The sequence below is a fragment of the Myxine glutinosa genome, chromosome 13 (assembly GCF_964187855.1).
Source record: "Myxine glutinosa chromosome 13, kmMyxGlut1.1, whole genome shotgun sequence".
NCBI classification, from domain to species: domain Eukaryota; kingdom Metazoa; phylum Chordata; class Myxini; order Myxiniformes; family Myxinidae; genus Myxine; species Myxine glutinosa.
Genome location: NC_136273.1, coordinates 98,966,221 through 98,993,733, shown reverse-complemented (window position 1 = coordinate 98,993,733; position 27,513 = coordinate 98,966,221). Strand labels below are relative to the sequence as shown.

Below are 27,513 nucleotides of genomic sequence, written 5' to 3'. Positions count from 1 at the left end.
GCCAGTCATCCCATCCCATCCCATCCCATCTCATCTCCAGCCAGTCATCCAATCCCATCTCTCATCTCCACCCAGTCATCCCATCCCATCTCATCTCCAGCCAGTCATCCCATCCCATCTCATCTCCAGCCAGTCATCCCATCCCATCTCTCATCTCCAGCCAGTCATCCCATCCCATCTCTCATCTCCAGCCAGTCATCCCATCCCATCTCTCATCTCCAGCCAGTCATCCCATCCCATCTCTCATCTCCAGCCAGTCATCCCATCCCATCTCTCATCTCCAGCCAGTCATCCCATCCCACCTCATCTCCAGCCAGTCATCCCATCTCTCATCTCCAGCCAGTCATCCCATCCCATCTCTCATCTCCAGCCAGTCATCCCATCCCATCTCTCATCTCCAGCCAGTCATACCATCCCATCTCTAATCTCCAGCCAGTCATCCCATCTCATCTCATCTCCAGCCAGTCATCCCATCCCATCTCTCATCTCCAGCCAGTCATCCCATCCCATCTCTCATCAGCCAGTCATCCCATCCCATCTCTCATCTCCAGCCAGTCATCCCATCTCTCATCTCCAGCCAGTCATCCCATCCCATCTCTCATCTCCAGCCAGTCATCCCATCCCATCTCATCTCCAGCCAGTCATCCCATCCCATCTCTCATCTCCAGCCAGTCATCCCATCCCATCATCTCCAGCCAGTCATCCCATCCCATCTCTCATCTCCAGCCAGTCATCCCATCCCATCTCTCATCTCCAGCCAGTCATCCCATCCCATCTCTCATCTCCAGCCAGTCATCCCATCTCTCTTCTGCAGTGCTTCACCTATCACAGCACTGACATCACTGTGCTGCCTTCTGTCATCTTGACTGACGTAGCCCTCAGGCATCGAGTGTCAAAATCACGAAACTTTGCACCCATTGGTGGGAAGAACTAATGTGCGGACTGCTCTTTGTTCCACTTGAATATCTCACCTGTTTTGGAGAAAAACAATTGGAGGCATTACCTTGGGCCGCTGTGCCTGATTACTTAGAACTACCTGCTGATGAGCCGTCATGTTGTATTTAGAGTTTTATCGTGATGTTGTTTGGTTGATCATGCTGCGGTGGAGGCAGGAAGCAAAATGAGGACCTTGGTCAGCGTGGAGGAGAGCAGACAGAACGTTTGCTAGCTTTGGAGAATGCACACAAGGCCGCGAGGCATGAGATTTCTGAGCTGCAACAACGGCTGGAGATGGCCGAGCTTACAGCACAGCAGGTAGTCTGTGCTCACCAATCTTTCTTTTTTTTCCCCTGCATCTCAAGCACTTGTTTTTTTGCTTTAAAAAAAGGTTTTCTCAGGATTGTGGATTTAGATTTGGTTGCAGTTTTCTTTCTCCTGGTTCTTCTCGATTCGATTTTAACTTGCGTAATGATGTAACAGACAATAGTGGGTGATGCAAATGAGGCATCCTGCTTCACCTTATGCTCCGATTATTACGTAATGTCAAGCAATATAAAGGTTACCCTGTGAATGATCGTTTTCAATTTATCCGACTGCTCAAAACTGATGCTTTAAACAAAGAGCTTGGCACACTTCCCTCTGGGTTTATTTTAAAATTAAACTAGCAGGGGCCCATTGAACAGAGTTCCACGGAAAACCCTCCCTTTCTTTGGGCAGCGCATAGGCAATTGGTATAGTATTAATATGTCATTGCAGTACGATTTATTATCTTCAATGATAAAGGTCCTTCTTGGCCATGGGAGATAACGTCGCGGGTTCTGAAATGATACACCGCTTTAATTAATGAACGATAGTTAGTACAGTGTGTTGGCTTAGCGGTTAGGGTGCCGGCTTGGGATCCTAGGATCCTGGGTTCGAATTCCAATCGATCGCTGAATTAACGCCAGGGGGGTTGACTCAGCCTGTCATCCTTCCGAGGTCGGCAAATTGAGTACCAGCTTGCTGGGATGAATGATCACGGTGTGTACCCCGATTTAGAATAGGGACACGGTATCCCTGCGCATCGAAGAGGCGACCAAGGGTTGGCTTCAGGAAGGGCATCCGGCCATAAAAACTTTGCCTCAAACAGGGAACCATGATTGTCATGGGGCCCGCAAGGCTAACCCCCGCTCTAGCGGGGAAAATGGCCTTAAAACGATCATTCATTCATTCATTCAGTTAGTACAGTATTATTGGCCTGTACGTTCTGTGTCGTTGGAAGACCCATGACGAATGCTTTCGATATGACTTTAATAATCGGTTTGTTTGTGTTTCACACTGAATGAAAAGCGTGAAGGTAGATCATGCAGATTGTGATATATGACAGGTTCGACGATATGTTTGGCCTGAACGGCATATTAATTAAAATAGCGGAGTGTGGAGTTAGCCGTCGTTTTCTCGGGCACGCATGTGTGCAGAGAGGAGTGAGAATTTTTTTGGTCTGTCTGCCTGTTTGTCATTCCAACAAAATTTGAAATTCATTCTGAAGAAGAACCTTACTGTTTTTGCGGATGTCATGAAGGACATAAATAACAGGCACAATGAACCAATTTAACATGTTAAATAAGGTGGTGTAAATGATGGTACATCAACGTGGTAAACTTCAGATTAATTTTTTTTCACTATGACCTTTAAAATCTTTATTTTATTTAAATTGAATTACATTCTTGAACACGAGAACACACATCGCCTTCTTTCACTTCCAAACGCCTCAGGTTTTGCAGTACCTGAACAAAATATAACACCATCTTGACCAATCAAATTTTCCACTCGTGCTCTCCGGCGAGGGAATATCCAGATGCAGACAAAATTGTGGCCCGTAGGCAATATTAGTCGTGCTCAGAAACTCAATGCAAGTGATAAGAAGACCCTTCCTGTGCCCTTTTTCTCAAGACTATGCAGAGTAAGGTGTTTTATGAACTTTTGGTTTTTTTTTTCTTTGTGAGTTGATTGCTAAAATGACTTTCTCTTGTATCCTGGCAGCTCTCTTCCCAAACCGGAGAGGCTTATGGTGCTCATCAGCCAGCAGAGGAGAAACGACTGCTGGAAGAGCAGGTTGGCAGGGTGGGTATTCTGTGTGTGGTCTTGAACACTTTTTTATGGACCTGGTGCTTTCAGCCTCAGACAAATATATATATACTTCCTGTTTCTTAAATTGTTAGACGAGTTCATCTTCAATGCACTTTCACACTTACATACACATACATACACTCACATCCGGGGTCTGCCGAGCAGGCACGTAAGACATCGGCCATTATAAAGCTCACAGTGTTAGTATGAGAAATCTCTGAGGATATCCTGGAGACTCAATAGCTCAGTGGGCTGTCACCGCGTAAGTGATGAGTTCCTGGGTTCGAGTCCTGGGTTGTCAGAATTTTTTCACACTAGCCCCATGCAGGAATTTACTTCCTGTTTCTTAAGAAATTTTTTTAAAAATAACAATAAAAAAATTAAAAAATATATATATTGTTACAGACGCGGGTTTTAGATGTTATATTGACCGAGCGGTGGTGTATTTAACCGCGTCCGAACAGTTACTCCCCGATTAGAACCCGATTCCACCCGACGTTGACCAGACCGCCCCACAGATATTCAATCGGGAAACCTCTAAAGCGATCGAAAGAGAATGAAAAAGAAGAAGAAGAAGAATACGGAGGAAGAACAGATTTATTATACACACACAGCAATGGATGGAAGAAGCAGTAACACAGCGAATTGTTAACTTACACTATTCATTTTTACTTAACCCCAAGACAACGAGCAGGACAGGACGTTCACACTTACACAGGGGATATTGCAGGCAGGTAGGGCTTGAGGTGGATTGCTTGAGAGGGAGGCAAAGTCGGGAGGCCGCAGCTCGCAATTCCTCGCGGTTTTGGCGGGAAACCCCTTCGTCGCGTATCCGCTGCGGTAGACGCCACGCGCTGGTTCGGCACACCTGCTCCTCTTCTTATGGTGGAGCCGTCTCCCTCCTTTCAGCGCGTCTCTCCAAACCTGGTTTCCTTGCCGAGTACCTCTCCTCTTTGGCTTGGAGCGTTTCGCATCTCACCGATCCTCTTGGTGCAGTCTCTTTGCTCATCTCCCAAGGCCTCTCCCGAGTCATCTGGTAAAGCAGTCCCTTACAGTCGCTTTTATCACCTCGGGCGAAATCAAGCCGCCGACTCCGAGGGCACGCCTACCGGGTCGCTCACCGCGGTGCTGATTGGCTGCTAGGGCTGGTTCACTCCTTCCCTCTTATGACGAGGTGGAGACACGCCTTTCTTCTCCGACTGAAAGCACATGGGCAATGGCGGTTTGAAGAAAACCGCCCAAAATGCGGAAGGCAATTGGAAGGGAGGTTTTGGGGAAATTGGAAGGGCCTACGCTTATTTCGTTTGATACAATGCAAAGTCAATCTAGTGGGAAACACATACTTAGCCTACATGGAATAAGGAAATACACTATTTAAAAGATATATCGTGACCTGCGTGTAAGTTTCATGGAATTAACTAGGACGACGGCTGCGACCATTATTTACATTACAAGGATGTTACCATACTTTTGTAACGTTCACATTGTAACGTTTCCACATTCGTTACACTTCCTCCAAAACCGTTACACTTCTCAAATTCGTTACACACTTCTCAAAATCGTTACAATATTATATACAGTATATACATATATATATATATATATATATATATCTATATATATATATCTATATATCTATATATATATATATATATATATATATATATATATATATATATATATATATATATATATATATATATATATATATATATATATATATATATATATATATATATATATATACATATATATATATATATACATATATATATATATATACATATATATATATATATATATATATATACATATATATATATATATACATATATATATATATATACATATATATATATATATACATATATATATATATATATATATTGTTACGGACACGACTTAGATGTTATGATGGGCCGAGCGGAATGGCCGCCGTGTCCGCACAGTTTACCCGATTACACTCGAACGTTGGCCGAATCGCGCTACACTAGATCAATGAAGGAAAGGACACAACGGCTGGGTTAAATGACACGACACCAGGGGTACAGTTCTCAAGACCTCCGGAGGAGGATATAATATTGGGTATGCAGAACGTTTAGATTACACGGCACAAGAGGTACAGCACAGAAAGGTGGGCACTTAGACACGGCCTTATCTTAGCCCCGACAGACCACAGACAAACGGGACAAGACTGACTCACACAGGGATTGATGGCAAGGCAGGGCAGGTAGTCGATGGCTCAAGGTGCCCCTTGAGCTCAGGGGCAGAATCGACCCGGTCCGGTCCAGAGAGGCGGGAGGTATCTCTCAGCGCTAGGAGGTGGCGTCCTTTCTTCTTCGTAGCTGAGGCGCATCTGACGTCACCTCCGTCTTCCTGCGCATATCCAGCGGGGAGTGACACGCCCTCAGCTCGTTAGCTCCGCCCCAGATGGAATCGGTCCGCCGCTTCTTATTGGGTGCGGGGGGTTACCGGGCTCCGCCCTTGACGAGGAGCTGACAGTGAGCCCCTGTGTGGTAACCCCGTCGGAGCACATGGTCAATGGCGGCTAACCAAGCCGGAGTGAGGACGCGCACTCCCCGCGCCGCTGTTGTTGTTGTTGGTGTTGTTGTTTCATGAGGAAGAGATGCGGGGAGGTATTGGGAGGTCCTAAACTTACTACTGGTGCCATACATTGCACATTCTGGTGCAACGAAGAGTCAGAATTAATGGAAACGAGTCCTTAACTGACATAGACTAAGAATAACTAGCAAGATGTCCTATAGTTGTCTACGTGAGATGCGGTGAACCTGGGCACGACATTTAATGGGGGAAAAAGGGGAAGGTCGGGGCTACAGAGTGTTGTTTACAGACAATGGGACTAGGGAATGGGGGATTGGGGATAGTTGGGGAGTATTGGGGAAATAGGGGAATATTTACAAGCGGATATGGATGGAGGCCAAATCCCATATCCGCAACAATATATATATATATATATATATATATATATATATATATATATATATATATATATATATATATATATATATATATATATATATATATATATATATATATATATATATATATATATATATATATATATATACATATATACATATATATATATATACATAAATATATACATATATTGGACATTATATTTAATCTACCTTCATGTTTGCTTCAACAATGAAGCATTATAACTACGGTTTCTAAGAAAGCAGCATCATATCATTGCACAACTGGCAGGATTTAAAGTTGATGAGAAAATTATGGGTTTTTTGTTTCATGAAGGAACTTTGGAAAACATTTTCATAGAAAAGGACATTATACCATGTACTTTAATGTACTGCAGAACTGCATGAATGTACTTTAATGTACTGATACACCAGCATGAATGTCATATGTGTAGGGCCAAAATGACAGGGAGAGAAACTGCAATCGGTGACGTCCTGTCTGAGGTGTTTTGGCCTCTTGTGTTGGTGTTCTTCTTTCGCTTATTGTGAACTTTATGAAGCGACTGCGTCTTCATATTGGTTAGAATCAGAGTTGGTTTGTTGCTGCCACAAGTTTGAATTTGGCAGAAGTACAAACTCGGAATAATTGTACAACAATCTTTCATCATGTTTGTCATGACTTGTTGTAAAGCCAAGAAAATGGGGAAATGTCACAGGCTGATAAATCAGGTGACTATGATGCACTGCCGTATTTTCACGCAAATAACCCGCGGGTTATACGTAAAAAAAAGTTCCAAAAAAACCCGTGTGCGGGTTATATGGTACAGTATTACCATATGGCACGTGACATAACCATATGGGGCCAGATTACCGTAAATTATCAAGGAGATACAAAAGAAGCAGTTATTTATTTTTTGCAAGTTTCATTCTAATATCTATAATTACGTTTTTCTTTTGTATATTTTACATGCACATGTATATCTAATTTGAAAGATACCGTATTTAAGGTACCGGTAAATCGTCTTCCATAAAACCCATGAAGTGCACATAATGCATGGGGGTAGGGGCAGAGGTTGTATGTTGAAGCATTACGGAGTGCTACAGAGAGCGGAGGGCGCAGGGAGGTGTTTCCATTTCCGTTAATGCTAATTAATCAATTAATGAGACTTCTACCAGGCACCCTTTATTTAAAGATACAAGTATTTCATGATACACGTATTCAATACATTAATGATAAAACAAATTGCTTTGTTTAAACATCGTCTTCCCATGGAAGTGATGACTGAAGAAAAAGTGACCTCGCTTCCCTGAGAAGACGTTGTATCTTGTATATTCATATCCTTTAAAGTTTAAACTATACGATTTTATTACTCCGCTAGGGAGTAATGCATTCACTCGTGTCCGTGTGTGTGTGTTCGTGTGTTTGTGAACAAGATATCTGGAAAAGTTCTGAACGGATTTGGATGAAAGTTGGTGGGATGATTGCCCTTGGGATAAGGAAGAATTGATTAGTTTTTGGTGAAGCTCAGGATATTATTCCCGATCCAGGAATTTTTTGAAGGATTTTTTTACCATTGGAAGATGGGGCTCATTTTTTTTTAGCATTATCTTCTATATATTATATATTTAACATTGTGATATGAAAATAGTTTTCATATTTGTTGTAAATGTAGTTTAAACTCGTGGTTATGTGTTAGAGCGGTGTCTTTTTTTAGCATCGTCGTCTTCAATGTTCATTTTTTTATATATAATAAAGACATATTCTGTCATTTTAAAACCACCAAAGTGTGTATTACGTTTCCCCGTTTCATAAAATGTATCGTTTGATACGTATAATGCTTTAAAACTGTTTTTTTTTTTTCTTCCTCAGAAGAGAGATCAACATTTAGCTCAGCGAATGTCATTCGCGGTGTCAGTATTTGATGAACTTATAAAGACTTCGTTACAGATTTGTCAATGGCTGAGGTATATTAACAAACGAATAAAACAGATTTGGCAAAATTCCAACTTTTTAAAAAAAGATCGCATATTCACCCAGTGTTGTGAGGTTGAAGAAAAAGAAACCTCGCATGGGCTTCCCAGACCAAATAAATAATTCTGGTTCTGCGATTTTCAGGTTTATTTATCTATTTATCTACATATCTGGGCAGTGTCTGTTGTCACTGAACTACTCCCTGAAACTTTTATTTCCGTGGTTGTGAAGTGCTTTTAATAACGTGGTGGTGGTTTTGAATCACGTGGTGGTGAGGTGTAAAATGACGTGGTGGTGAGGTGTTTTTAAATCACGTGGCTGTGAGGTTTTTAATTTTGTGGCTGAGGTGTTTTTAATTTCGTGTTTTGTGGCTGTGAGGTGTTTTTAATTTCGTGTTTTGTGGCTGTGAAGTGTTTTTAATTTCTTGTTTCGTGGCTGTGAAGTGTTTTTAATTTCTTGTTTCGTGGCTGAGGTGTTTTTAATTTCATGTTTTGTGGCTGTGAGGTGTTTTTAATTTCGTGTTTCGTGGCTGTGAGGTGTTTTTAATCTTATATATATATATATATATATATATATATATATATATATATATATATATATATATATATATATATATATATATATATACAGTGGAACCTTGACTTACGAGTGCCCCAACTTACGAGTTTTTCGAGATACGAGCCGTCGCTCGGGCGGTTTATTGCTTTGAGATGCGAGCCGAGATCTGAGTTACGAGCTTTCGCCACCCGGTCACGTGGTTATCTTGCCGTGCACGTACAGTATCTCTGTCGTATAGCGCTGCATTTTCGTTTTCGCATGTTGGTTATTTTGAGTTTTGCCGCCAGGTGGGTTCCGGTCATGTGGTTATCTTGCCGTGCACGTACAGTATCTCTGTCGTATAGCGCTGCATTTTTGGTTTCGCATGTTGGTTATTTTGAGTTTTGCCGCCAGGTGGGTTCTGGTCACGTGGTTATCTTGCCGTGCACGTACAGTATCTCTGTCGTATAGCGCTGCATTTTTGTTTTCGCATTTTGGTTATTTTGGAAAATTTCATGTTCATGTCGAACATTTCATGTTCATGTTCATGTTTTCATGTTCATGCCATGCCAGGCCACAACTTGTTCAGAGTGCCGGCGATAGCTCGCCTTCTCTTTGTGGAAAACACGGTGAGATCCTTAACATCCAACAACTAATGGGACGCAAACGGGGCGCCCAGTTTAGCGGTACACACATTGATGAATCACCCTGCCTGTGATTCACCCATGACAGGTTATAGCTGGGTCGGGATTCAAACCCAGGCTGGACAGTTTAGACTTTAGAGTCAAGTGTGCGTACCTCCAGTCCAGGCCATCCTGCCAACTTGTATGCTGCATACAGGTGAAATATAAAGCGCGAGATATTTTTATATATACAGTACTGTATATTTAAAAAAAAATTGGTGTGGTTTTTGGCGGGCTGGAACGGATTAATAGCATTTCAATGCATTTCAATGGGGAAATTTGATTTGAGATACGAGCAATTTGAGTTACGAGCTCGGTCACAGAACGAATTAAACTCGTAAGTCAAGGTTCCACTGTATATATATTGTTGCGGAAATGGCCCTTAGTGGTTTATTAAATATAGAATTAGTTCAGGTCCCCTCTTAGATGTATGTTTACCATAGATCGTCTGTACTGGGATGGTAGTTTTGTGTCGGAAGGTGTAGCAGGCTGTTTTGTGTGGTGCATTGGTGGTGTACAAGAGACGGTTCCCTTTTAATTACATCTTGACAATCAAACAAGGTGCAAGTTCCATTAAGACCGGCCTCGGTTGCAATGCCATGATCGAGGCAATGGATTGACGTGAGAAAGCGCGATTGAGCGGGCAAAAACGACAAGCGCCGTCAAAAACCGGAAGCGGCGCTTCGAGTAGTCGCTGAGCACGTGCGAGGGAGGAGGTGGAAAAAGACGCATGCGCGGATGGCGTGTGGACAGGCCTTCGCGGCGGGTTCCTGCCGGAGAGCTCTCTCCGCGCGTGGTTGAGCGGGAGAAACGGAAAAGCGCCGGGCATCGATGGCGCTACTGTACACGGTGTTGAACATCGAGGGGAGAGAGGGAACAAGACGCGCCATTAGCGCGTGTTGAACGAACGGACCGCGCAGCAGCTGCTTCTCGCGCAGTTGCAGCCCGAGTGAACGGGAGCGAGCGCGCATCGATAGCGTGGTCGAACGAGGCGTTGAACATCGACGGACGACGGTGGATGTTAACACGTCGATAAAAGAGCATTGAGCTGCCGCGTGGAGGAGTCGGCGGGTTATCGCGGGCGCCATTTGGTGACGCTTGATGCGTGGCCGATAAGAGGGCGGGCCGCCATTTGGCAGACTGCAGGCCCAAGCGGGGCCTTCGAATCCGGCGACATCGGCTTGTTACGAGCTGCATTCGCCCTTTTCACATCTTCACCTCTCGTCCATCAACACCACCAAGTACCCCCCTGTCTTGTATGAATGTTGTCCAGGCCTAAGGTTTATCTCGTTAGGGTCACCCCGCGAAACCCTTAATTGTAGCTCCCTAGATAAGAGCGGGTTATTACTCATAGTTGAATTATAATGTTATCATGAACGCCTTGCTTGTTTTGTGTACCCTAATGTTCCCCATTAAATCTGGTTGATTCATATGGAAGTTGCCGCACTGCATTCATCTGTGTCGCATTGAAGAGCAATCCGCTCGATTTGTAATTAAAACCAAACTGGCTACAGGTTGCGGCAGACTTCGCTCGGTCTCTGACAAACCCAACCTGTAGCGACGGGTGTCTCCCCAACTGGCAAGGCACAGGTGTAATTTGGTATCGCGATAGAGGCGCGTAACCCGAGATCTGTGTCGAACCAGCCGGCGTTGCACCCGTGGGACGGCCGTGCCGGGAGGCGCGACCCGTCACCTACAACACTGGTGTCGAGGAAGTGGGATTTGGACCTGGGGTGCATTTCGCACCCCGAACATCGATTGTGAGAGGCGCGTAAAGAGAAAAAAAAAAAAAACACGTCGCTCGCAAATTCCAAATTTGGTTTCATTTTTATTTTGAGTGGATTGGGTGTCAAACTTCGTAATTTATAAAGGAAGATGGAGTCGCAAAATGGCTGCGCGGCTCAGCAGCGTGACACGAGGTGGGAGAGAATCGGTATTAAGAGTGCAACGAGCCGCACATCACGAAGAAAACGCTCCCACCCACCGATCCAAACCACGTGGTCACAGCATGCGTCATGGCAAAATATGCAGGACGACAATGCGTACATTAACGAGCTTCATGCACGATTGGACGATGCCTTGGAGCAGGTGGAGTGTAAGGAGGATTATATTGGGGAGTTACACACGAAATTGCATGAGGCACTACAGCAGGCAAGTGAGGTTCAGGAAAATGAGGAGCAAAGGGAGTCACAACAATTGGTCGATGCACAGGAACGAATTCACTGGACGGAAATGGCCTTGGCCAGCGCATTGCGAGACAACACAGATTCCAGATGGGAACGAGCACGGATTCTCGAATTGGAAGGCATAGGGAATCAATTGGTGGAAAAAGTCCAGGTACTACAGGGAGAAAAGAGGAAAGTAGAGGGGAGTACCCATGAATTGGAACAACTGAAGGAAAAGGTAAGATCCGGTGATCAGACAAGAGAAAGCCTAGAACAGAAGATAAAAAGAGGGGAGGAATACATGGAACAAGAGAAGAGCAAACTGAACAAGAGAATAGAGAAAGAACAAAACAGAAACTCCCGGGATCGGGAGAACTTGAAAAAGGAAAGAGAGGAACACGATTTGGAATTGGAACAACTGAAGGGAGAATTGTCTGAGAAATCAAGCCAGTTTCGGGAATCAGAGTACAGAGGAAATGAACTGGCACGTCAAATGGAAAGTAGCAAGGAATACGGGAAGAGGATGGACAAAAGGAGAGAGGAAGCATGCGAAAGAGTAGAGGAGATAAGTGAGGAAAAAGAGAGGATGGAGAGTGAAATGTTAAGGAAACACACTGAGCAGATTGAGCAGATAGAAGGTAAAGCAAGACTAAAAAATGAGATGGAGTTACAGAAACACCAAAACAAAGAAAGGGAATTACAAAACAAGCTGAGGATGTTAAGTGAGGAAAGAGAGAGGACGGAGAAGGAAACGTTAAGGAACCACACTGTGCAGATTGAACAGATGGAAGCCAAAGCCAGGTTAAAGAATGACATGGATGAAAGGGTAATGAAAGAACAACGAATGAAGCAGGAGAAGGAAATCAATCAATTGAGAGAAACGACGAGATTGGAGAATGAAGAACAAAAGAGACGATGGGATACGAAACAAAAAGAATATGAATTTGAAATTGATCAACTAAAAAGGAACTACACTGTGCAGATCGAACAGGCAGAAGCCAAAGCAAGGTCAAAGAATGAGATGGATGAACGTGTAATGAAAGAACAACGAATGAAGCAGGAAAAGGAAATCAATCAATTGAGAGAAACGACGAGGTTGGAGAATGAAGCACAAGAGGGACGGTGGCATAAGAAACAAGAGGAATATGAATCGGAAATTGACCAATTAAAGGAGAAAGCAAGGGTGGAGTCCGCAGAGATGGAAAGACTCCGGAAAGGTAACGAACAACTAAAAAGGCTCAGAGAGGAAGAACGACTCAACTGGGAAAGAAAATGGAGCCAGGAAGTAGGGCAGCACAATAATGTGGGATGTGTGACGTCATCACAGGGAGGAATGTTAGTGGTGCAGGACTTGATTGGCATCACTCGTCGAATGAAACAACAATTGGAGCAAACCCTAGTGATGGAGACATGGAGGGAGTATACGGGGTTGTTGACTCATGAAACACATTTTGAGCAGGTCCAGCAAGTGAAGCTGACAGCCCCAGAGGAGTGTGGCGAACCAATGATGAGCGACCGGACCGATGTGACTTTGGAACGAAGCAGGTACGTGGGCATCTGCATACATGGTGCGGCCGATGAGCTTAAGTTCGCAATTGGATTTGATGTTAATCAAGAGACTCCGTCCGATGGGGTGCACGTATGCGTGACACCTGAATGTGTGGATGGAATGCCTGTGGATGAATGCTGTGAGCCCATAGTCCAGTTTACAGCACCGGGGTGTGCTGTCAAGGCCGAAACGTGTGTGAGTGCGGAGCATGGAATGAGTGGTGACGTAGGAAATAGGTTCGAGGTGCAAGGGGAAATAGAAATTCCACCAGGAGCAGGCTTTAGAAAGGGGATTGTAATTTCTCCCTCAGCTTCACAGGAACTTCGAGGTAGAGCGCAGATGCGTAGCAGGCGGCGTTGGCATGCGTCACATACTCCCTGGACCCATTTTCGAACAAGAGGGGCCCAGCAACGACACCGCCAGGTGTCCCTTGGTCATCGGACCTCTCTGAGGACACGAGGGGTTCGGCTAGCTAAATGGGATTTACCTGTCTTCAGGGAATTAAAGAGAAGAGGGGGAGGCCGCTCCCCCAAGTGGGGTCTACCTGACTTCCGCGAACCCTGGAGAAAAGGAGGGGGTGGACCACGACCCCAATTGAGACGTGACCCTTATGAGCCGTGGCGGAAAGGCGGCGGGGCCATGTAAGGGGTAATGAGGGATTCCTTCCCTCACTCCCTTTCCAATGAGCCACAGAAGCAGGCCAGATTGGAAAGAAAAAAAAAAAAGGGGGAATTCTTGACTGAAAATAATATCGAGAGAGATTGCAAATTGAGAGACTGACAGAAGAGACAAGAGTGGCACAAGTGGATGTGCGTGACTATTTAAAAAAAAAAAAAAAAGAGAGAAATAGTGGGGACATGACAGACAGGGCGTTAAACACCCCTGCAAAAAAATGGAAGGTGTTGGATGGTGTTGTGGACTGGGTGTGTGGCACTGTGGAATGAATGACGAAGGTGTTTGGGATGAATGGCGTGATTGTGTGAATGAGGAGAGTGAGTGTGAACAATGTACCCTGTTGGTAGGAGTCTCCTAACCAAGTGAGTGTAGGTTAGGGGGACTTAGTGGATTTGACGTGGATTCTGGCTGCTGTTCCATTGTGCAGGCGGACTGCTAGGGGTAGGTGCAGCCAAGGTATGGTGGTACTGGCTGGGAGTGTGACATGGTATTGGAAGTTGGTGAGTCGGGAGGGGACACCAGACAGTAGGGTTTAGAGTGCTAAGAGAGCACAGTGCGGGGGCTAGAGAGCCACCCGGTTAGAGTGCTTGGAGAGCACAGTGTGGGGGCTAGAGAGCCACCCCTTATTTAGGAGCGCCAGAGGCGCGCTCAGGTGAACCCCGAGGTCGCTAGGTGTCCCCCACCACCTATTGGAAGCAGGCAAAGAGGCCTAGTTGTAGTCACACTCCCCAGCCAATGAGTTATGCCTGGCACCACCAAGTGAAGAAAAAGAGACAAATAAGGGCCTTGCCCAGGTTTAAAAGAATGGAACAGTGTGCCAGGTTGGGAAAAAAGGGTCATTAGGATCATTGTGGCAATGGCAGGGTTTGTGCCATTGGTTAGAGCTTCAAGTAAAAGGTTAGGTTCGATGAACTCTCCTCCGCACCATTCATGTGTGACACCTGGTACGAGTCGTGTTGATGGGAAAGTTGTGAACAAGGGCCAGGTTCGGTCGCCCTCTCCAAGTGCCAGAGAAGCCACCAGTGTGTCATGAACACACAGATAACAATTGATTAAGAAGCACACCATCCTGTCAGCTAAAAAGTGAAAGGACTTTTTAAGAAGACCATACTAAAACAAGTCGTACCAAGATAAGTCAGGCAAGGAAGGTTAAGGGTACTCTTCATTTTGCCTGGGCTGAGGTCATCACCCCCACTTGCACCCTCAAGAATGCCTCCAGACTGCATTTGCTTACCATCGATAGAACTGTGCCACCTGCTGTCCAAGGCAGGGCTTGTTGCCTGCTGCTGCTCGGTTGTGGGCCATGTGACCGGAGCATTTTGTAGGCCATGTGGCCGGATCATTTTTGTGTGCCATGTGGGCCGAAGCATTTTTGTGGGCCATGGAGGCCAAAGTGCTTTTGCGGGCTGTTGCAGCCGAAGATTCATGCCGTCTTGTGGGCTCAGTGGGCCGAAGGACTCTTTGTGAGATTAGGCCACTGGGCCGACTGAACTCACCTGGTGAGAGGCCAATAAGGCCACGAAGTAAGGAAACCCCTCTGGGGTGAAGACACAACACTGCCGGGAGGAGGCGTGAAGGAGCAAACACGTCAAGAAGCTTTGAAACTCTGAATGTCTTGCTCCGATGTGAATATTGGTGTTGAAAGTAACATTGAATGCCCTCCTGCGCAAATGCATAATTAGAATGTTAAGTATTGTGCATAGAGTGTGGATGTGTTTGTTAGATTAGTGATCCGACACACTAGGATAGGGACATGCCAATCTTACTGATACTTTGCTTCTTGGAGTTAAGTGCTTGCAATGTTGTGGGTTAGAGTAAATGGGAGATTTGTGCTGTACGTTAGACAGGGCCATTCCCGCGGGCTGCCCCTAGTGGAGGCTCGGGAGAGCCTCGGGAGAAAGGTGGGGGTAGTGTTGCGGAAATGGCCCTTAGTGGTTTATTAAATATAGAATTAGTTCAGGTCCCCTCTTAGATGTATGTTTACCATAGATCGTCTGTACTGGGATGGTAGTTTTGTGTCGGAAGGTGTAGCAGGCTGTTTTGTGTGGTGCATTGGTGGTGTACAAGAGACGGTTCCCTTTTAATTACATCTTGACAATCAAACAAGGTGCAAGTTCCATTAAGACCGGCCTCGGTTGCAATGCCATGATCGAGGCAATGGATTGACGTGAGAAAGCGCGATTGAGCGGGCAAAAACGACAAGCGCCGTCAAAAACCGGAAGCGGCGCTTCGAGTAGTCGCTGAGCACGTGCGAGGGAGGAGGTGGAAAAAGACGCATGCGCGGATGGCGTGTGGACAGGCCTTCGCGGCGGGTTCCTGCCGGAGAGCTCTCTCCGCGCGTGGTTGAGCGGGAGAAACGGAAAAGCGCCGGGCATCGATGGCGCTACTGTACACGGTGTTGAACATCGAGGGGAGAGAGGGAACAAGACGCGCCATTAGCGCGTGTTGAACGAACGGACCGCGCAGCAGCTGCTTCTCGCGCAGTTGCAGCCCGAGTGAACGGGAGCGAGCGCGCATCGATAGCGTGGTCGAACGAGGCGTTGAACATCGACGGACGACGGTGGATGTTAACACGTCGATAAAAGAGCATTGAGCTGCCGCGTGGAGGAGTCGGCGGGTTATCGCGGGCGCCATTTGGTGACGCTTGATGCGTGGCCGATAAGAGGGCGGGCCGCCATTTGGCAGACTGCAGGCCCAAGCGGGGCCTTCGAATCCGGCGACATCGGCTTGTTACGAGCTGCATTCGCCCTTTTCACATCTTCACCTCTCGTCCATCAACACCACCAAGTACCCCCCTGTCTTGTATGAATGTTGTCCAGGCCTAAGGTTTATCTCGTTAGGGTCACCCCGCGAAACCCTTAATTGTAGCTCCCTAGATAAGAGCGGGTTATTACTCATAGTTGAATTATAATGTTATCATGAACGCCTTGCTTGTTTTGTGTACCCTAATGTTCCCCCATTAAATCTGGTTGATTCATATGGAAGTTGCCGCACTGCATTCATCTGTGTCGCATTGAAGAGCAATCCGCTCGATTTGTAATTAAAACCAAACTGGCTACAGGTTGCGGCAGACTTCGCTCGGTCTCTGACAAACCCAACCTGTAGCGACGGGTGTCTCCCCAACTGGCAAGGCACAGGTGTAATTTGGTATCGCGATAGAGGCGCGTAACCCGAGATCTGTGTCGAACCAGCCGGCGTTGCACCCGTGGGACGGCCGTGCCGGGAGGCGCGACCCGTCACCTACAACAATATATATATATATATATATATATATATATATATATATATATATATATATATATATATATATATATATATATATATATATGTATATGTATATATATATATATATATATGTATATATATATATATATGTATATATATATATATATATATATATGTATATATATATATATATATGTATATGTATATGTATATATATATATATATGTGTATGTATATATATATGTGTATGTATATATATATGTGTATGTATATATATGTATATATATATATATCTGTGCAGTGTCTGTCTTGCGTTGTCTTGTGTTGTCACTGAACTACTCCCTCAAACTTTTGTGAAATCGTACTATTCCAACTTGACCCACGGCGGGAGTATGCGCTCTACTGAGTGGCGTTCTCGTTAGAACATGTTTTTATATCAACAAGATCTGTGCATTGTAAAATGTTGTAAAATAATGAAATGTAAATTGCAAAAGCTTATTAAAACAAAATTAATATTGTTGGTGCAGTTTCGATGACTATTCCATCATTGTTATTTTCACGGACATGGATATCTCATTCACAAATGTTAGCAATTGAACATATTTACAAACGATGACATCACTCTGAGCAATTAGTCCGATGACATCATTACAGGGATTCCCAACTTCTGCCTGGTGTGACTGATGGTACATTGTGCTTCCGGGGCACTCGCTGCCAACCATAGGAGCACCAATGGCCTGTTCACGAGAGGGTATCCCCCCCAATGGGGGCACAAATCCACGTCCGCTATAAAAACACCACTGGGGACGGCGTAGTCACACAATTCTATATGTGGGAAAATTGCATGCGTGCTTATTTGGGGAAGGAAGCGGAGGCAGCGTGAGGAGAGGGGAAGTGAGAGGAGATGTATAAAAATAAATATCAAGAAATATACACCAACAATTGGGAGAATGACAAAAGAGGAGGAAAATACAAAAAAATAATTGGACAAGTGGGGATAGACAAAGAAGGCTCATTGGAATGGCTAAGAAGAGGTCAGTTCAACTGGGATGGAGAAAGAGTAATAATAAATGCCCAAGATCAAGGACTACACCAATGGATTTAAAAAAGATGACTGGAATGAACCAGACGGACAAGTGTACATTCTGTAAGACAGAAACAGAAAGTACTAGTCACCTGCTCTCGGGATTCAAAACACTATTATCAGAACAACTTTACACACAACAGCACAACAAAGTATGCAAAGTGATTCATTGGCAAATCTGCAAAAATTTAAACATCCCAGGTGCAGGAAACACGAACCAAGGGCAATCATTGAAAATGAAGACATCATGCTCACGTAGGACCTCATCATTCCATCGAGCGTGAACATAGAAAATAAAACATTGCGTTCGGACATTGAACTCAGGAACAAAAAGGAAAAGACAGCATTGATGATTTCTATGTCAGTACCCAGCGATTTTGGCTGAAACAACGCAGAAATCAAGAACATGACCGATAACCAGGACCTCAAAAATGAGGTCAAGAGATCTTGGAAGCTGAAGAGCATCAAAATTGTACCAGTGATAATTGGAGCAAAAGGAATGATGAAGAAGTACCTCTCGAAGATTAAAAAAAAACATCCCCGGGAATATTACCACAAATGAACTCCCAACTGGAGGCAATCCGGGGTTCGGTGACGATCCTGAAAAGAGCCCTTGGAACAAAACTCTGGAAAAGTTGAACAGTTTGGTCCATGAACCGTGATCCCTTACCGAAGAAGAGGTGGATACTTTTGCTCCTGGGAGGACTCCGTTCCACCTCCTGAAACCCGCAAATTGAGATAACAACAACAACACAACATGCATTTTGAGGCCATTTTCCCTGCCAGAGCGGGGGTTAGCCTTGCGGTCCCCATGACAATCTTCTCCATTTTGCCATATTTTCTGCATCTCTCCTTGTTAACCCCCTTGCCTGCATTTCGTCTTCCACCATTTTTAGCCAAGTCTTTCTCGGTCCTCCCCGTCCTCGACTTCCTTCTACATTCATTTCCATCACTCTTCTCAACCAGTCACTTTCATCCTTCCTCAACACATGACCAAACCAACTCAACCTGTTCCTCTTCACAGCATCAATCACAGGCTCTATTCCCATCATCTTTCGCAATTCATCATTTGTCTTGCTCTCTCTCAACGATACTCCGCACATCCACCGAACCATTCGCATTTCCACCCTTTCCAGCCTTCATTACTGCTCTACATTCATGACCCATGTCTCGCTCCCATAAATCATAACACTTCTCACACATGCAGCATACACCTTTCCCTTCAGCTTCAACGACACTCACCTCCTCATCAGCACGCCACTCAGTCCCCGAAACTTCTTCCATGCACATCTCACTCGAGCAACCGTTGCCGAGTCTGATCCATCTTCTCCATTCAGCATGTCGCCGAGGTAGCAAAATGTTTTCACACCTTCCAGCTTCACGCTGTGTCCAAGATCCTTCTCAACATTTCCTCCATCTACAGCTCACTCTGTGCACACCTTACACTTGAATGTAGCTGCCTCTGGTTAATGACCCTCTCAGACCACTACATTTTTGATGAACCCACTCAGCGCACATTGTACATTGAATGGAGTTCACTCCGCCACCCTTCCTGCACACAGCACATGGCCACTTCCCAGTTCTTTCCACCTCACCACATGCTTTACCACTTGCCATCACCTTCGTCTTTCCTATATTTACCTTCAGACCTTTTGTCTCCATACATTCCTTCCACTTGTTCATCTTTTCCTTCAGTCCATCCATACTTTCCGCAATCAACACCAGATCATCTGCATACAACAACTCACACGGTAAACCCTCCTTTACGTTCTGAGCCAGCACCTCCATCACAGCGACAAATAGTGGTGGACTTAGTACCAACCCCTGATGCACTCCCACCTTCACCTCAAACCTACCACTGTTCCCGTCCTTCGTCCTTACAGCTGTGCACGCTCTTTTGTACATTACCGTCACGACTCTGATCAACTATTCCTCCACTTCCAACTTCCTCAATGCCCATGTCAATACTTCACGTGGAACCCTATCGAATGCTTTCTGCAGATCAACAAACCCAAGAATCAACTTCTTCCTCTTCTCCATGTACTTCTCCTGCAACTGCCTCACAATAAAGAGCGCATCTATCGTTCCTCTTCCTGGCATAAATCCAAACTGCATTTCGTCGATCTTCACCTTCTTCCTTATCCTCCTCTCCAACACCCTTTCCAATACCTTCATTCCATGCTCCAATAACTTTATCGCTCGGTACGAGCCGCACTCCAGAGGGTCACCTTTCTTTCCCCATATATAGAGGGACGAGGGTACTCAGTTCCCAATCCACTGGAATGAGGCCCTCTTTCACCACCAGATTACAGATCTCTGTCATTCTCTTCACACCCCAACTTCCTTCTGCCTTCAACATATCTCCCACAACTCCCGTCGGCCCTCCCGCTTTTCTACTCTTCATTGCTTTTATCGCTTCCTCAACTTCCTTCTCAGTTATCTTCTCTGCCGGTCCTAAAACTGGGTTACTCTCTATGTTGCCATCCCATTCATTCTCTGTATTCAACAGCATTTCCATATATCTTTTCCATCTTCCTTTAATTCCTTCTTCTTCTTCCTTCAAGCAACTCACTCCCATCACATCACAATCCTGAATACCGCTCTCTGACCCTCTTCCGAATCCAAGCGTTCTCCGAACATTTTCCTACATGCCTCCTGCGCCTTTGCTACCTCTTTCTTTGCAGCCTTCTTGGCTGCCTTATAACTTTAATGCTCTGCTTTTTCTGCTCCCGTGCCCTTCGCCTTCTGCCATTCCTTGAACTTCTTCCTCTTCTCGTCAATCCTCTTTCCAAATTCATCATCCCACCACCATGTTTCCGAGTGCCTCGGTGGTCCTTTTGTCCATCGACATACCTCACCAACGGCTCCCAACAGACGATCTTTCATTGATATCCAACCACGTTCAAGCTCAACCACATCATCCTCTACCCTACTCAGCCTCTCTTTTAATGCCTCCCTTACTGTCACCTCTTTCAACCTCCACACCTTCATTCTCGGTTGGTACTTCACCCACCGAGCTCTGCTCGCACCTTTCACCCTTATGTCGCAGACAACCAAGTGGTGCTGTGAAACAGCCTCCTCCCCCGGGATCACCTTTGTGTCCCGGAGGTGCCCCCTATCTCGCCTACGCACCATCAGGTAGTCAACCGTTGTCGTCGACCCACCTGACGTGTATGTAACAAGCTTATTATCCCCTTTCTGGAACTGAGTATTACAAATCAACAAATCGGCTCCATCAGCAAACTCCAAAATGTTTTCACCTTCTCCATTTCTCACACCATATCCGTAACCCCCATGAACTCCCTCAAAACCGTCCATACTCCTTCCCATATGTCCATTTAGGTCTCCTCCTACCACAACAACTTCCTCATCTTTCACGTTTTCCATCAGCTTCTCTGTTGCACACCAGAACTTGCCCCTCTCTTCATCGCTCCAACCAACCTGCGGAGCATATCCCGAGATGACGTTCACCAAGAGCTTTCCAATCATCATTTTCACCATCATCAACCTATCACTCACTCTCGTCACACTCACCACACTGTCGACAAACTCCTCAGAAAACAGGACACCAACACCATTCACGCCCTCCGGGCAACCTTGCCACACAAACTTGTATTTCTGTCCCTGCCCACCCTTCACCATTCTCACACCACTTCCCTTCCATCTCGTCTCTTGCACACAACATATGTCCACTCTTCTTCTGACCAATACTTCCACCACATCTCCTGATCTCCCTGTCATTGTCCCTACATTGCATGTCCCAAACCTCAGAAACTGATCTCCACTTCGGGCTGTACCCTGCCCATATGTAGTTGTAATTGTCATGCTTCTCTTTTTGAGGCAATGTTTTTTATGGCCGGATGCCCTTCCTGACGCCAACCCTCTTCGTCGCCTCTTACGACATGCAGGGATACGGTGTACCTATTCTAACCAGGGTACACACCAGTGCAAATGGAGATAACAACCAAATACATACATGTACACATACACGTACACAGACACATACACAGATACATACACAGACACGGACACGGACACGGACACGGACACGGACACGCACACGTACACAAACACAGACACACGCACGCACACAGACGCACGCACACAGATACGCACGCACACAGGCACGCACGCACACAGACATGCACAGACACGCACACACACGCACACACATACACATACACACACACACATACACACAGACACGCACACAGACCCACCCACACAGACATGCACACACACACACACACACACACACGCACACACGCACACACATACACATACACACACACACATACACACAGACACGCACACAGACCCACCCACACAGACATGCACACACACACACACACACACACACGCACACACAGACGCACACACAGACGCACACACAGACGCGCACACAGACACGCACACACACAGGCACGCACACACACAGGCACGCACTCACACAGACACGCACACACAGACACGCACACACACACACATACATACACACACACAGACACGCACACAGACCCACCCACACAGGCACGCACACACACACACACACATGCACGCACACACACACGGACACACGCACACACAGACACGCGCGCGCACACACACAGGCACGCACACACACAGGCACGCACTCACACAGGCACGCACTCACACAGGCACGCACACACACACATGGACACGCACACACATGGACACACGCAGACACGCACACACACACAGACACACCCACGCACACCGACAGACACAGACACGCACACACAGACACACACACACATGCAGACACACACATGCAGACACACAGGCACACACACACACACACACACACACACACACACACACACACACACACACACACACACACACGCTGCCTTTTATTATTATAGATGGGACATTGTTACCCTGCGCTCGCGAAGCGAAATGCAGGGTTAAGCATTTGGGTCTGTCCGTACATCGTGTGTACGTGCATGTCTACATTTTAAAAATTCATTTTCTCGGCAACCGTTGGTCCGATTGACATCACATTTTCACCATAGGAGGGACTCCTCCGGTAGAATATTTTAGTGAATATTATGACATCACGTGGTATGGGCGCCATCTTGGAAAAACCAAAAGACTTTGCACCTCTCTATCTCAAAAACCGCTGCACATAAATAATTGAGACAGGTCTCATTGCAAAGAACTCTCCATGCGGAATAACATGTGTGAATGATGACGTCATCGGTGCTGCCGTTATGACGTGATAATTCGACAAGTAAAAAACTTTATCCGATCAGGATGAAACTTCTTGAGCATCTTCATCATAAATTGATGCAAAAAAGAAAATTGTAATGACGTAGGTCACGTGGTTCGGACGCCATATTGTTTTGAGTGAAAAACCACTAAAATCCAATTTTCTCCGAAACAACTGAACAGATCGAGGCCAAACTTTGCAGGCAGAATCGCATACCCATGACGAACAAAAAAGTCAGTGAGAATGATGTCATGCGTCACATGGTTTGAGTTATGACGTTTTTAAGCATAAACTTTTAAAACCTAGCTCCTTCCTCATTTGTGATCCTGTCGAGCATAGCAGTCTACTAAAATAACCTTTTGGAATTTGCGATAGATGACGTGGTTTGGCAGATATAAATAATTAAACGAAAATATTTTTTTAAATTATAACTCTTGAACCGCTTCATTGATCGACGTGAAACTTTATATTATAGTAGAGGTAATGAAGTGTAGCATGTGTGCAAAATGTCAAGATGGTTGGATGTACGGTCTGGAAGCTAGACGTTATTGCGTGAAGAAGAAGTCTTCTGGCGAGTGGGCATGGAATTAATTATCACACTGCAAATGACGAGCAGGAAAAGTACGGAGCGACCTCACGGTGTCATTTTGACCTCAAATAAAATTCTGATTTCAGATTTGTCAATCGCTGAGGTATATTAACACACGACCAAAACAGATTTGGTGAAATTCCGACGATTTTTGACGAAAATATAACATTTGTGTCTGCATTTCAGTAAAGTAAAGTGTGTGCCGTGTCAGCATTTTCAAAATTGAAACGTTGCTCATTGTAAATAACTCGATATGAGGAATAGGTGTTGTTAACGATGACGTCATTGGTGCCATAATTATGACGTCATAATTCGACAGGGACAACGCTTAGTCTGATCAGTTTTAAATTTATTGAGCATGATATATGCAACAATTATTTCGAGAATATGAACTTATGATGTCATCGCTCACGTGGTCTAGCAGCCATATGGATCAAAAAAAAAGAAACGTTCAAAAATAGAAGAGTTGGCTCACACCAAGTTGACTGCGCAGGGTAAGTATTCTATGAATACCATCTAGTTATTATTTTGGTTTACAGTGATGATTAAAAATATAATGTGGACAGAAAAAAAAAAGTTTATGAACATTTTGATGATGATTGTGCTAACAATGTGGTGACGTTCTGTTACAGCTGATGGAAGCAACAAGGTATCTGGGCGCTGAGCGAGACCAGCTTGCCCAGCAGCTGCTGGAGCATGGACAGCAATGGCAACAGGTGGCTGAGCAGCACAAGAAGCAGGTACAACCACAGTGGACGAAGCACCGATGGCAAAGCTTTACTCCCCTCCATGAGGATTGTTTAAGCTTGGAGTTAGAGCTGTGCTTCCCATGTGTGACAGTTAACAGGAGTTTGCACAGAGCGGGATCAGGTTCAGCGCACACTAAACGCCACACAGACCTCCCTGCAGGAGTTGGAGCAGCGCATTGGTGAGTATGGCCTGATGTGGTGTCCACGTTTAGATATTCTCTGATCTCTCATTTGTAGTCTTGTCTGTGATGGTTGAAGAAATGGTGCCAGCTTTGTGCGAGGAAAGCAAAAGCCAGATGTGATGTGATCAGTCAGAATTACTTCTTGTGAAATCCTTCCGTATCAATTTGTATTGATTCTGTGTTGATTTGTAATCGTCACTGAAGTTTTTTTTTTAAACAACTTGTGGAATTCATTAAGGTTTCCTAATTTTGTGGATGCAGTATGTGCGGTGTATTATTATTTATTATCTATATAATAATATGCTTGTCCGTATGTCTGTCTCTCTGTCCGATATCGCGTGATTCCATCATCTCACGAGATTGTGACTCAACGGTGTTTTGTCTTCATTTAATTTTAACATTTTATCTATATCTCATATATAAAGTTCATTCTAACCTGACTCGCTGACTGATATTAATGTTCAGTACCTTCCGGTAGACATGGAAAGCTGGAATTTCACGCTTGCTAACGGAACGCGCCGGGCAAGCCGCTCGCTAACGGAACGCGCCGGGCAAGCCGCTCGCTAACGGAACGCGCCGGGCAAGCCGCTCGCTAACGGAACGCGCCGGGCAAGCCGCTCGCTAACGGAACGCGCCGGGCAAGCCGCTCGCTAACGGAACGCGCCGGGCAAGCCGCTCGCTAACGGAACGCGCCGGGCAAGCCGCTCGCTAACGGAACGCGCCGGGCAAGCCGCTCGCTAACGGAACGCGCCGGGCAAGCCGCTCGCTAACGGAACGCGCCGGGCAAGCCGCTCGCTAACGGAACGCGCCGGGCAAGCCGCTCGCTAACGGAACGCGCCGGGCAAGCCGCTCGCTAACGGAACGCGCCGGGCAAGCCGCTCGCTAACGGAGCGCGCCGGGCAAGCCGCTCGCTAACGGAGCGCGCCGAGCAAGCCGCTCGCTAACGGAACGCGCCGAGCAAGCCGCTCGCTAACGGAACGCGCCGAGCAAGCCGCATGCTAACGGAACGCACACGGGCAAGCCGCATGCTAACGGAACGCACACGAGCAAGCCGCATGCTAACGGAACGCACACGAGCAAGCCGCATGCTAACGGAACGCACCGAGCAAGCCGCATGCTAACTGGGACCTTTGTAAAGAAAGTCATATATGACTATCTTCACTCTTTGGGCATTTAAAATTATGCCTTTGATGTTGAACTTCGTGAATAATAAATGCCAAGCAATCAATCCCATGTTGTGCCAAAAATGTAATTAACAAATAAATAAAGGAAACACACGATGGTCTTTCCCGCTCCATTCGGTCCACCAAGAATGGTGAGAGGAGAGAAGAACGAGATGACCTGCTTGTCCTTGTCCTTACTACCAATACTCCACACACCAAGTACGCTCGCCTTCAAACGTGCCTTGCTTTGGAACCATGATGACCTCTCACGGACTAATTAGACCATATATCGTCTCTTCCCCACCCCTCTTTCCTCTGGCTCTCTCTCCCCTACCCCTCTGTCTCTTCCCCATCCCTCTCTCCTCTGGCTCTCCCCCATCCCTCTCTCCTCTGTCTCTCCCCAATCCCTCTCTCCTCTGTCTCTCCCCAATCCCTCTCTCCTCTGTCTCTCCCCAATCCCTCTCTCCTCTGTCTCTCCCCTATCCCTCTCTCCTCTGTCTCTCCCCTATCCCTCTCTCCTCTGTTTCTCCTCCACCTCTCCCTCTCTCCCCCACCCCTCTCCGTCTCTCCCCCTTCCGCTCCGTCTCTCCCCCACCCCGCTCCGTCTCTCCCCCACCCCGCTCCGTCTCTCCCCCACCCCTCTCCGTCTCTCCCCCACCCCTCTCCGTCTCTCCCCCACCCCTCTCCGTCTCTCCCCCACCCCTCTCCGTCTCTCCCCCACCCCTCTCCGTCTCTCCCCCACCCCTCTCTGTCTCTCCCCCACCCTTCTCTCCTCTGTCTCTCCCCAACCCCTCTCTCCTCTGTCTCTCCCCAACCCCTCTCTCCTCTGTCTCTCCCCAACCCCTCTCTCCTATGTCTCTCCCCCACCCCTCTCCGTCTCTCCCCCACCCCTCTCTCTGTCTCTCCCCCACTCCTCTCTCTCTCTCTCTCTCCCCCACTCCTCTCTCTCTCTCTCTCCCCCACTCCTCTCTCTCTCTCTCTCTCTGTCTCTCCACCACTCCTCTCTCTCTGTCTCTCCCCCACTCCTCTCTCTCTGTCTCTCCCCCACTCCTCTCTCTCTGTCTCTCCCCCACTCCTCTCTCTCTGTCTCTCCCCCACTCCTCTCTCTCTCTGTCTCTCCCCCACTCCTCTCCGTCTCTCCCCCACCCCTCTCCGTCTCTCCCCCACCCCTCTCCGTCTCTCCCCCACCCCTCTCCGTCTCTCCCCCACCCCTCTCCGTCTCTCCCCCACCCCTCTCTGTCTCTCCCCCACCCTTCTCTCCTCTGTCTCTCCCCAACCCCTCTCTCCTCTGTCTCTCCCCAACCCCTCTCTCCTCTGTCTCTCCCCAACCCCTCTCTCCTATGTCTCTCCCCCACCCCTCTCCGTCTCTCCCCCACCCCTCTCTCTGTCTCTCCCCCACTCCTCTCTCTCTCTCTCTCTCCCCCACTCCTCTCTCTCTCTCTCTCCCCCACTCCTCTCTCTCTCTCTCTCTCTGTCTCTCCACCACTCCTCTCTCTCTGTCTCTCCCCCACTCCTCTCTCTCTGTCTCTCCCCCACTCCTCTCTCTCTGTCTCTCCCCCACTCCTCTCTCTCTGTCTCTCCCCCACTCCTCTCTCTCTCTGTCTCTCCCCCACTCCTCTCTCTCTCTCTGTCTCTCCCCCACTCCTCTCTCTCTCTCTGTCTCTCCCCCACTCCTCTCTCTCTCTCTCTGTCTCTCCCCCACTCCTCTCTCTCTGTCTCT

General features: G+C 46.5%; 1 protein-coding gene across 12 annotated transcripts in view; it reads left to right on the top strand.

Annotated features, from left to right (window-relative positions):
- The window catches only part of GOLGA2 (golgin A2), a 102,780-nt gene that overhangs the window by 51,467 nt on the left and 23,800 nt on the right, over window positions 1-27,513 (top strand). For 8 of the 12 annotated variants that reach the window (XM_068098622.2, XM_068098621.2, XM_078767813.1 and 5 more), the window contains 4 exons: window positions 1,113-1,254; window positions 2,962-3,042; window positions 24,332-24,439; window positions 24,540-24,627. In XM_068098622.2, the coding sequence (XP_067954723.2) occupies window positions 1,113-1,254; window positions 2,962-3,042; window positions 24,332-24,439; window positions 24,540-24,627 (419 nt within the window). The remainder of the gene's footprint in view (window positions 1-1,112; window positions 1,255-2,961; window positions 3,043-24,331; window positions 24,440-24,539; window positions 24,628-27,513) is intronic. The other 4 variants (XM_078767816.1, XM_078767815.1, XM_078767814.1 and 1 more) reach the window with 1 other exon arrangement.